The 12,842-nt window shown below is 43.4% G+C and overlaps 1 protein-coding gene across 1 annotated transcript in view; it reads right to left on the bottom strand.

Annotated features, from left to right (window-relative positions):
• Positions 1–2,541: 2,541 nt before the first annotated feature.
• T265_08745 (hypothetical protein) overlaps positions 2,542–12,842 on the bottom strand; it is a gene marked incomplete at both ends in the record, with an annotated part of 38,625 nt that continues 28,324 nt past the window's right edge. Inside the window, 2 exons of the mRNA XM_009174630.1 lie at positions 2,542–2,592; positions 11,336–11,347. Of these exons, the coding sequence (XP_009172894.1) occupies positions 2,542–2,592; positions 11,336–11,347 (63 nt within the window). The remainder of the gene's footprint in view (positions 2,593–11,335; positions 11,348–12,842) is intronic.

The raw sequence follows: 12,842 nt of genomic DNA, 5'->3' as shown, positions 1-12,842 counted from the left end.
CTACCCGCGGTTATTATGATTAGTTCTCATGCATACATCATTCATGTGTTACGCCATCCGACTCCTGGCCAACAACGTGATCGACAAGTCCAGAATAATGTCAGAAAGCTAATTCTGACAACATCGCTGATGGCAGGTCTACTTCTGCTGCTCCATTCGTACGAGGCGATCAGATATATTCTGGCAAATTCGAACATAATTCGCTACGCTGCTGGCACTGCGACCCAACAAGTTGGTACCCTACTCATCACGCTGAGTAGTGTCTTGAACCCATGTGTTTTGATAGCTACGTCCTACACAGTACGCATGCAGGTGATTCGAAGTGTTTTGCGTTATGATGTCGCCAACACCAACGTGTCTCGAACCAAAGAAACCAACTTCAACAACTGAGAACCGAAAAATGTGTTATTCCGTTTAATTCATCATATCGCAACATTCTCATCATGGTCACTGTCACTTTATCGTTACATTTATAAACTGACTGATTTCATCTAGTTTCCATTTCTTGCGGCTAAACAGTGCTGGATAATCAATGCGTAATGTTTGCTATCGCACTCCCAACAGGGTAGCGCGACATTATCGCCGTTTTCTTTCGGGTAGTTCCCAATGCGGTTACTAAATAAGTGTCCATTTTGGTGAACTGGTCAACACCTCCGGCGCACGATCCCCGGAGAAATAACCGCAACTAAATTTTTTGATCAACATGCAATCAAATGCAACAATTTGATTTCTAGCAGTGTATTTGATTTGTATTTGTACGAGGACTGATCGCAATCCGGGAATCAGTGTAACTGGTCACGGTATTCAAACAACTTAACATAATATGACGTGGATATTCGCATACCCTGCGGTTTCCACAAATCTATCATTTTATACACTTGGAATAAACTTACCAAAACCGACGTGGTGATTCTGGTATTGTTGCATGAAACCTTCCAGGATTTGCGTCGATTCTGTCCTTATTGCGGATGGTCGGATGTGGCAGTTTTTTGCTCAGAATCATGCAATGAGGTGAAGCCTGAGAATGCAGCCGAATATTGTGCTTCCCTCCCGATGTCAAAATGAGCTTCTTTTTGAGTGATACACCTGACGGATGGGTGTGCCATGTCAGTAAGCTTATGTGTTGTGTGCGTGTGTGTTGAAAGATCACCAAAAATTCGGGATTACTATTCTGGGTCCAGGTGGAACGTGAGTTTGGTGGAAAGTCGTGAAATTTGTCTACCTCTTGAACTCCAAGAAGAGTGGAACACACCGTAGACTGTTGTGGAGCTTTCCTCAACCTTATGCGCTGTTGTTTTAATGAAAATGTCTTCTGGTTATTCATTGAAAACGATCGACGATGGTTGGTTGTTGACTGCTGTGGTCCACAAATCTGTGCTCGATGGAAGATAATAAGACCTTTCAATTTCTAATGCGAAACAACTTTTAGCGTCCGGACACAACCTCCTAAATGAAGATGGTCTAATCTCGTTTGAATTTCTTTGTAGCCTCGAGTGTTCAACCGTCGCTCTCTTTGGCGGATGTTGCGGGTCGGGTGGCTGGATGCAGCTGAGCGTCCGAAACAGTTGATGACCAACCGCGTCCAAAATATACCTTGGTTGGTTGCGCTTGTCCAATGGTCGCGCTTCCCATATATCGGGTTCGAAACTCGCAGCCCTGCAACTGAATATACACAGTCTTCGCCGCTTCCACTACCATGCACAGGATCACCATCCTGAACGTTTGGTTAGTAATAAAATGACCCATTCATGGACAAAATTAGTAGGTGTTGTCCTAGTATTGCCGTGATTCGACGATCATGGGAGGAACCTACAGATTTACAGAAGGATAAAAACTGTGGAATCCACCTCCCTTTATGCCGAATCAAATTCCACAAAAATGGTGGGGAATATACCGCCTATGGGGTTTCGCAAGTGTTTCATCGACCGACATGAGCTCAAGTGATAATAATGCGTTAAAATTTAATTGACTTCGGGAATGCACCGCAAGCACTGGCTGAGTGAACCCGTGGAGCCATTTATGCAACTGTTACGCAGACATGCTTTCTAGTATCAGTCAAATAATGTTACATTATGCTAATCGCTTGCGTTCGACGATATGTTGCCAATATAAAGGTTGCGTCGATAGACACAATACCTCAACATTTCGTAATATTTAGCCCAGCACAAACCTGTCCGACATACGTTGTCGCACTTGTCGGCCCCACAGTCTGTAGTATGATCACCTGGACAGAATCTGATACTGTTTCCAGATTCCGGATGAACATATCGGGCTAGCGGTAGAAAGGAGAATGACCTGTAGCGTGGGACGTCAGGAAATCGGCGGTATTCGACGTTCGAGAGGATGTAGCGACGGCATACGTCGGTTCTGAAATGTGCAGACGGTATTACTGAATCCACACGGCACACACAGCACACATTCGCACAGGTCGGGTGACACAGGAAAGAAGACCGGAGAGTGGCAACAACACACGTGTATTCCACCGAAACCGAAACCGGAATTCAGGGATACAAAGCTAGGTCAAAGTCGGTCAGGGGGTGGTCAATCAGCTACTCTTTCCTGTCCGGGGCTCTGGTGGCTCGACCTTGGTATCTGTAACAGGGAGAGAGGGAGGTAGAGGCACACATAAGCTCATGTGATAGATGTTCATGCAGATACAGTCGAGTTTCAACTGCGTTATAAACGTACACTAACATAGTCTATCCGTCGCATGTAACGCAGGACCGTTCCGGCCTCAACAGATTTGACCTCATTAACACTCCAACCGCCTAAAATACATGTGTCTCGTTGCTTGTTTCAACCACATTTCTCCGAAAGGCCAAATGTGAGGCCATGTGTAGCGGGTTGAGATTCATGCTTGATAAACCAGACAGGAAATAACCGAAAAGAAATCTCGCTTTTCGTGTATACACATACAGTGGCTTATTTTCGACTATACTGAGATTTGTAGTGCAGTCATCTGGTCGCCAATGTGAGGCGCAAAAGCGCTGTATTGTCTTCCCAGACGCGAATTCACCATTAAGCACTTGCCAACTTGGGTGATGCGTAATGTTTATTTGGTGGCTTGGACGACAACTAACTGTATGTTCTGGGCCTCTTCCATTTCCTTGAATTTCTGTGTCCACCACAGTTCATGGTTGGCTCGCACGCGCACTTTGACTTGTAGTCTGACATTTTGTGGCATCAAGTTATGTTCGAGTCCGGGATATTTCTCCGAGGTTTAAGCACTGCAACCGTTCGGTCTGATATCCAGTACTTAAGCCCCCCACTGGTCGTACCGTGCCACAGGCGAAATTCCGAGCACTATCGAAAAAGGTGGCACTCTTTTCGGTATGAGTTCATACCTGATGGTGAAGCATTTGAAAGAGACTCTAAAAATTGATTCTGGTTAATTCGTGTGACATCCGGATCCGCCAGTCTCTCAGTAGCCAAGCGATTCGGAGCTGCGGGCAGTCGGGGCGTATGCAGACACTTTAAAAAGACATTGATCAATTTCCCGCTTGTGAGACTCCTTTACAGAATTTCTAAGACGAACCACACAGCGTCGACTATCAAAACATATCTAGTCGAGCAAGGATACTTCCGTCCGGTTACTTAGGACGATACCAACACCTACACATACCAGAGATGCGTCGTCGGAAGCGAATGGAGAGTGATGGAGCGGTTAGCTCAACCACTGTGCTTGAATCTTGAATTCGTTTACTTGGTGGCTCAGATGACAAATAACTGATTCTTCTGTTTATGCCATCCGGTCTTTCACCCCTCAACACAATCCGGGCAAGTCGCAATTGGGCGTTATGGACCGAGAGATGTACCGACCAAATTTGTGCTTCGAACCATTCCATCTGTTCCAGATGTCATTATTTGTACAAGCAAGGCGTAATCTCTCGTTTATTCAGATTATCAAGCGCATGTGATATATCATTGGACTGAAGGAGAACAGCGCCTAGAATCTGCGGCGCAATCAGAAGCAATATAAGTCAAATGACGGCGAATGCTGAGTGTGGAATACACATGCCTCAGAACCTCTGTATTATCACTATGTATACAACATACTGTATTGAGTCCAACTTGAATACATGATAATTTCTTCATTCATTTGCACTAGTTTTGCTCAACCGTACCCACCATTCACCTTACCTCAAAGGGCGCTCTGTGTGTATGTGTGGGTGAGCGAATCTACTAAAATGACCTACCTACCGATACGTGTTCGTACCGTGTTTGGTGGGCCATCCCTGGTTGTTCTGTCGCGATTTCCGATGGAAATCACAAGACGACCTCAACAAGCGGTACCGAACAAAACATCCCACTTGCCGCTGTCTGATGTGCTGACATGGACACTACTACCAACCACCGTAGGCGCTCAAGTGTTGACACCATGAACATGGCCAACTGTGGTTTGTTGTGTGATTTTACTCATATTTGTGTAACCAGTGCCGTAGAATTTTGACCCTAATCCCTCCTTTCGATATTCGGGATCGTCAAAACCACGCATGACACAAGGCCCCGTGTGAGATTTCCCAACGAACTGATTCGGGAAATTCGACCACAGCCGGTCGGTTAGTGCGAAATTCGTCCACGCGTTGAAACTAGACATCATGATTGTTAGTCGTTCCCTACCAGACGTTATAATTGCTAACAACCCTAAGACAGTTATCTAGGCCGTGAAAATACATATCACTCTCATCATTCGTTCTCCATCCCGATATCGTGGTACTGACACACCAATTCATCCCACCAAAAATGATTAAACGAAGTTTAAGCGTGGTTCGTCCATGTGCCATTATATATATACTTTCAGATGGCCAAGGCGAATTCCACCCAGGATAGAACGTCTGGTATTTTCTGTTTTTCTGTTACTCGTTCATGAATGAACAACTTCCCGTTTTGCAGTGCACCAACAACAACCAGCCTTACTACCTCTGAAAACTCAAATTGACTATGTCTCTATTGGAGCAGTGGTAGAACCATGAACGGGATGAACGTCTGTCAATAATAAACGAACTTCTGACTCCCATTTTCTGCCGCCGCCTTACCGGTCAGTTAAATCCGTTTGCAGATATTCGTCTGGCTTTCGCGCCAGCTGGTGTGTTGAAAAAGTGTGCAAAACGTTCCGCAGGAATTAACTGGAACCAATGCAATGTCTGAGTGCAGAATGTCTTGTGAATGGATATTTCGACCACAGGTGAGCAGCTAACGCGAGGCTGTTCAGCTTGACAAGTAACTGAGAAGTTGGTGCTCGCAAAAGTTCAGTAGATCGTGCCACATGAGTGGATCCACCTATTCTAACTGTCTCAACATTTGGAATAATTGACTGAACAGTCGTGGTAATGCAATCGACGATAGACGAATGGAAACTGACAAAACTTGGAGCAGGCTGTTGGGTAGTAAGGACAACTAATTTGTAGTGCTTCGAGACAGCAATGAGATGGTGAAGCTCTAAATGAAACTTCAAGCAATGTTATAAATTGAGCAGAATTGTTCTGGTTTAACAGGCTAGTTCGATATCAGTTATGGTGGTTTTCTGAGGAACCAAGTATGGGTTGAAACGATTATTCATCACACCTTTTGACTTTGAATCTTGTCATTTGTTCATCAACATGTTCAATATGTAAAAGCTGCTTGGCTTTTGCGGAGAATTGAGGCATTGGGATTCGGATTTCTTGAGTTGTTTTGGAGTGCTCTCTGGGATTTTGGCTCCTAAGTGGACGTTTGTTCTGCCAGTGCAACGGGATTAGTCGATACAATCACATTGGTGTACTAGTTCGGATTTGTTGGCCAAAGGCACATTCGTTTGGAAGAGATGCGCGTGGTTACTCTAGGTACTTTGGGCATTTGGTGAGCGTTTTAGATTCGTTTGATGGCTTCTAATACGGTGTTGTTTTATCTCCTCTGAATGGTAACGGGAGGTACACCGGGTTTTTGAAATGCCAGGAGCACCCCGTATTTTTCTTGATGTTCTCAGTAGTTGTGTGTGAATCTGAGTGGATACCTCTTTTCAATCGGTCACTGTGTAGTTGCATCCCCTACTCTACAGTGGGAACCAGCGTAGATGCAACATGTATCATCTGAGTCAGGCTGTGGAATCTATTGAACTTCTCGGTGTATGAGAAGTGATTGAGGGCTACTTCATTATTTCGTTTGCACTTCGATGCTTTTCAGCATGCAAAGGGCTCTCCGATGAAGTCAAACACTGACTTACATAGCGACCTAGAATACCTCGATCATGATGTCATAGTGTAACCCTTAGTCCCTTTTGTTTCGTCCTAATTCCACTTGTTTTCACGGATTTTATTTTGTCGTTTGTTTCTGTGCTTTAAATTCCGTGAGATATGGTGACGGAAATGTGCTAGCGGCGGTTAGCTCCGGGTTAGGCGTTTGGGGCACTCAAATATTCGGACCATTTCTTGAGATTATTATGCATCATTGGTTATTAGTTCCCACAGGTCATTGAGGCGAATGGAGGCTTTGAACTGAATAGTGACGGAGGATCTATTCTCATATCACAGATGTCCTAGATCAGTGTGTAACGATGTTTGCGTACAATGGAATCGCGTATGCTGATAGGACTCCTGTCTTCGAGAAGAGTGATTTGTGGGGTGACGTCTTTGGGGTGGCTGTTTGAATTCAGATTGTGAGATCTTCATCCCACTCCTCAATCCAATCCGGAGGTTAATATCTTTTTTCACTTATAGTTATTTAGCTGTGACTAACTCCTTCAGTCTAATAAATGACGAAATTTTTATTTTCTTTTTCTATTTTTATTCTGATTCATTTTGTTCACGGTGTAATGATTTCGTCTATGATCGTTTAGATAATGCGAACTATAACTTGTTTGATCGAATCTTGGATGAAACGGGGCGTTTGAAAAGCCGTGCTATAATTAGCCTTTTAGTATCAGTTGTTGGTTTGACGAAAACCTGTCTCAGTCATAAACCGCATTCATCTTCTGAAACTTCTACGAATTGGAACATTTCAGTGGAAAATTTAATTCCTTCAAGGGAATTTCAAGGGCCATTTCATTCCTCTACGCACAGATGACTAGTGCAGCCGTCTACTTTTGAAAGCGGTACTTCCAAGTGAACCAATTTACTGATTCCAAGACACTGATCTTCTGCTACGTATCGGGGGACCAGAAGGCCAGCTGTGACCGATAACGCCTTATTTAAACTTCTGTCGAATTCATCGGTCAGAATTGCTGCAACTTATGGGATCGACACATGTGGCTTTCGTGAGTAAGTCGTTTGACTCATCCAATCACTCCCGTTTGCGAAAACTGAAGCGTCCTTTGCGGCAGTAGAGCTAATCCTGGCCATGAAGATAATGATCGTTAATCAGCCTTGCGTTCGTTTGTTCATTTTGATGAACAGGAACACATGGAACTGCGTACGAACTTTCCAGTAAGTCATTTAAACAAATGGCCAAAAAGTTCTACGAGGGCACGTTGCAGACCCGAAGAAACTAGGCAGATGGAAGATACAAGATTTGTGGGAAACCCCAAGTCAGTCTATTCAAGAACGCTGTTGATCATGTGGAGGATCACACCCTGTGAGTTCATTGAAGTTCCTTTGACATTCCAAGCTTGCCCTGAGGCTTAGCTGAATGGATTGCTTTACTCTGCAATCATTTGCTCTCAGCGAGTACTCACTAAAATGCTCCAGCATAAAATGATTGAGCTGGTTGAGCAGACAGACAGAGNTCGGCATTCCTTTCGGACCTCCGGATTTGTACATCCATACAGGAAACTGCTTAACACATTCCCTCAGAATCTTCCGAAATGTCTGGCTAAATGTTTCGGTGGGTGTTTTCGCGAGACCCTGCTGCTTAGTAAGAAGTTAGAGGAAAATATAGATTAGGAGGAGATGCATGAGGCAGAAAGAAGGGTGAACCTTGCTAGCAATGCTTGCAGAACAATTACTTTATCCTACGGAGGACAAAGTCGCCTGGGTTCACTGGCATCTAATTAGGTATTAGGAATGAAACTCTCCATAGAACGGACGATAAGCAATAACACCCCAAACGTTACGTTGCAACAGAATTAAGAGACGGTGATTCACGAGCAAATAGGTGAGACTTTTGGAACCGAGATTGTAAGCGTAAAATTTCCAGTCGTACAAAATTATAGGAGTATTGCAATGCCATTCATGTGTGGCGTGCAAAACCGTGAACTGTTATATATCACACAGCTTATCTTATATCCTGACCTAGTCTCTGATTCTACAGTCTGAGAATGCAGTGCTCATCTACTCTATTCATATTTTCACCGACATTCAGGTTGGTCTATACTATTCACCATTTTCTTCATAGCTTCCTCCATATGCGAAAATGACATCATACACACATAGATTCCGATTTTTCAGAGGTCACGCGCACTGAAATTGCTGGTATTCAGCTGCTTTTTATAAACTTCTGTTACCAAACAGACCGGTGTATTTTGGGTCCTCTACTGTGTGAATGCCTTTGGTGAAGTAAACTGCTAACTAAATAGGCATATTCCATTCCACTTCTCAGATGAGTGACAAATAAAATTAATGTGTCCCACACGGAGACTGATGATTTGGTAGTACCTAATGTTTGCACTTCACATGGTTCATTTTTAAGTGGAGATCAACAGTTGGATATCATTTTTGGTTCAACATTTTTTATCATTCAACGAGGGGAAATCAATCCAGAATGAAACGAAGTATATGTGAAATCCTGTCCGATCCACCGGATCGAACTTTACTACTAGCGAACCAACCAACTCACCTACTCGGTGCGTCCTACGGGTTGACCAATAAGGTTGACCGATCAACTTTTGAGCGTCCGAATATTTGACGAACTCATAGCTAGTGCCGTCCACAAACGGATCACTACAATGGCACAACGCACCTCCGAATTGGACAGAATAAGTAGAACAGGAACCACGGTAGGTGGGTAAATAGGAAATTCTGACTACTCGTAAGTAGCCGAAGTTAATATTGCTGTGAATTCCCTGACTCCAGAGACAAATCAACTATCCACACACGACTGATCTTTTTATTGGCAGCAGGTGTCGCTGTCAGTCATGTGCTTCTAAGTATGAACACTCCAAGGAAGGCGTTGAAAATTCAGAATCCGTCTGAATGGTTACATTTGGATTCTGGAACTCATACGCCAGCAACTGTGCGAATTTGAAATTCACCTGCGCGCGGATGATAAAGGTTTTCAAAACAAACTAAGTGATATTGAGTAACTCCACAGGGGAGAATCCAACCAGTATTCGAAGTAGGACACGCCTAATTTCTGAACCGATTTTGAGAGGATTATTTGAACTGATATATTAATGAAACGCGCAAAAGTACTTTGAAGAGCCGTGGATGAGGCAGTAAAATTCGCCGGCCTGTTTGTTCGGCAGTCCGTAATTTCAGAGCGTCGGTAGGCAGCCATATGCGGTTTTAGAAACCGAAAGTTGTGACAGCAAACAGCATCAGAGATAGCTGCGGAAACATTTTTCTAGGGCTTAGCAGACGAAACATGGCTCAGTGTTCATCAGAAGACGAATATTCCGAAAAGTAACCATGATCATGATCATTATTATTATTATCACTATTATTATTGTTATTACGCTTGCAAATCAAAACGCCGTGCAACGGTTAAATTCTCTTGTTCCGAGCATCAAATACTTGAGGCATTAAATGAACGAACTAGATGTGCTTGCATTTTTTCATAGATTTTAGGCGTGACTGGGTTACTCTCCCACAAAAAATCACGCAAACTGAATTATTCTCAAGTGCTTATCATTCAGAATGTGCAGATTTATGGTAGAATGAATTTCGAAAGCATTATTGAAGAATAAGGAACTCATTTCAGTGCGTGTGTGTGAGCCAGTTGATTCATTTTATTTGTATAGTGATGGAGAAAGCTGGTTCGCTCTGATTTAAAACCCTCACTGGGGAAACAAATTCCCCATAAAACCGTGTGTTGAAAAGCAAATCAGCATCAACCAATGTTTGAACAAATAAACATGAAAATGAATCGAGTGCATGCAAACAAAGATTTCTACAAATTATTTTAAAGGAAAGGGAAGTCCAGGCAAATCAGACACCTTTTTCCGGCCCGCGCACTTTACTCGACAAAGAATGTTAACGAACAATTGTGTTTTCTACCTTGTTCTGAAACAGCCTGGGAGGATCGTCATGTGAGCGGACGAATGGTATCAATGCGCCGACATCAGAAAATATGTTACGCCCTAGCAGTTGCTTATTAGGTTGGTGCATTTATTTCAATTGCTTTCATGTTATTCGCACGTTCAGAGAAATCTCTTCATCAATTTGCCGGACCGATGCCAAATGTAAATGTGAATGAGTCTAGTTTTTGAGATCAAATTTGAAAGGGGAAACATCAAAGATTATTCAGGGATCACCTGGAGTGACGTTCGCGTTCGCGTTGATTTTTAAATATTCACTTATTGGCAGATTACCGCGGGATTAGTCGGCAACTAATATGAATCTGAAACAAACCTCTTGCTCTAGAACTTTTTTTACATAAATGAGTTACAAAATCGCCAGTCACATTTTAGTTTTCAGAAATAATCGTGATGACGGATTTTTTACTGCGACAACAGTAATTCTAAATTTGATGAAGGGAAATTTTGTATCACATAACAACAACTTTACCAAAATTGCTGGCCTTACCGAATCCATCGAATCCCTTTCTGGGTGACACGACCAGCCGACCGAACCGAAAACGCACACCGGAAAAATGGACGACTATTTGTTTGGTGAGCTGAACTATTTAATCCAATACTACTTAGTCCCATTAATAAACGAAGTAAAATCGCTGATGCGTTCCTGGAGAAAGTGTATGAATGGATGGTGGGTACATTTTCAAATGAAGCATTGCAACTCAAGCCACTTTGATGAAGTGGTTGGACGTCGGTGTTTCAGTCTTTTGGTGGGCTAAATTTGCTGAATCTCAATTAGCTGATTTTGGACCATGCTAAAAAGGCCAATAGAGAGCAGTCTAACGAAGACAAATGAATCCCCCAACTACAAGCAATCGTCTAACGAGGCTAGCTGATGGCTACTTGAACTTCTCAAAACAATTTGCACTGATAATGTGGCAGCAGTATAATGCATCTAACAGCTGACCATGACCTTCTCAGCTATGGAAGCATCGATGCTCTCTTCTTTCGCAGAAGGATACGTTAGAGACCTAAAACCACATACTCTCATCGATCAACTGCTGACCGTTTTCGTAGGCCCATTATCTAATTCAGTTGAACTTTTTTTTAAAAATTTTTCCAGCGCTCTCAGAAGCCAATTTTTTGCACTGTTGCACTATTAGTTAGAGTTGCATGTCTTGTTCCACGTACCCTCGGACTATCCTGCAAAAGGATGAAAGAATTAAGCCTAAAGAGCTAACTGTTCTTTATGAAAAAATAAAACATCACAGGGCAGTCCTCGCCCCGATTAGTCAGACCCATCTGGCTGACTGATAGAAGTTACGTAATGCTGTCTGACCTTCTACCTCCCACTGCGGTGAGCCAACTAAACAAGATTGTTGGAAAAGCGATGTTGAATTTGCAGTGCAGGTGACAGGAATCAGAGACTAATGAATGAACCGTACTGCACCAGATCACGGAGGCCTTCGATCCATCTTCGAATTTCGCGATCAAGGTTCGTAACGTTCACCAATGCGCACGTGACATAACGTCGCAATCAGATGAGAAAAAACGGCCATGGTCAGATGTCAAACATGGTCAGATATGAAAGCAATCTGTCAGCGACCGCTCTTTCACCTGAAGGATTTTAGTGATCTAGTTAACAAGAACTGGACAACTTCGAAATAGACGCTAGATCCATTCGGAAAGTATCCAACAAACAACTGGAGAAAATCGATAATGCGGAGTATTCGAAATCTCAATTGAATACACGTAGTTTAGAAGGAAACGAATATCCTTTGCAACAGCCTCAAAGAAGAAGTATATAAGGGCAGTCAGATGCGTATGTGATTGTGCAGTCAAAACGGATCACTCCTTCGTGAGCGCTAAATCGACTGCAGACGAACCATATCCGCGGAATCAGTTTCTCACGTACATCACACATGGCCATTGCTCGTATCCTACACAACCGATTAGTCGATGATATTCCTAGACAGCAATGTGGATTTAAAAGCGGTCGATTTCAGATTGACTTAGATCCCTCCGTGTGGAAAGCCATGCGAAGCGTCCTGAAAGGAATAAACCACTTTATTTTCTGTCAAATGGAAAAAGGTTGGAACCGATTGAGAAGCCATTAATTCATAAGAGCTTGGTAAACAATCGGTAGATTTTACAGTAAGTTCAGACTAAATCAGTGTTGAGTGTCAATTAACGGCTCTTGTCGGCCAGTGTGGGTGCCAAAATCTTGAATCGATGTGTTGGATTGGAGGAAATTAGTTCCGATCGCTTTCCGTTCCTTAATCTTCCACTGCAGAGTGCTTCACCTGATGATTCGCCTCGGGTGCCGCTGTTAGATTTTCCTTAGTCTTTGTGGGGTTGTGAGTGTTCCGACAATTTAGTTTGAGGGAGTTGAGGTCAAGTGGAATCCAAGTGATGACTACTCTTCCTACTGATGACCGCACACCAACACGTGTCAGCTCGAGTGACCCAAGACCGTTCTCCACACGCTAGCCAGTTCTACGCCTTCCATTCTGTTGACGCTGGGATGCTTGGCGATTTCTACCGCCTCGGCGATCAGTCTGTGTGACGTGGACCGTAGTCCTCGCCTCAAAACCTCAACATTTTCTAAATCTATTTTGTGTCCTGTGTCTAGTGCGTGTTCCGCAATCGCCGAGTCTTTCAGTAACGCTTGATATTCATCTGCGTTTCTCGGCGGCCT

Source organism: Opisthorchis viverrini (genome assembly GCF_000715545.1).
Source record: "Opisthorchis viverrini unplaced genomic scaffold opera_v5_238, whole genome shotgun sequence".
NCBI lineage: Eukaryota > Metazoa > Platyhelminthes > Trematoda > Opisthorchiida > Opisthorchiidae > Opisthorchis > Opisthorchis viverrini.
This window is presented reverse-complemented; position numbering and strand designations above follow the sequence as displayed.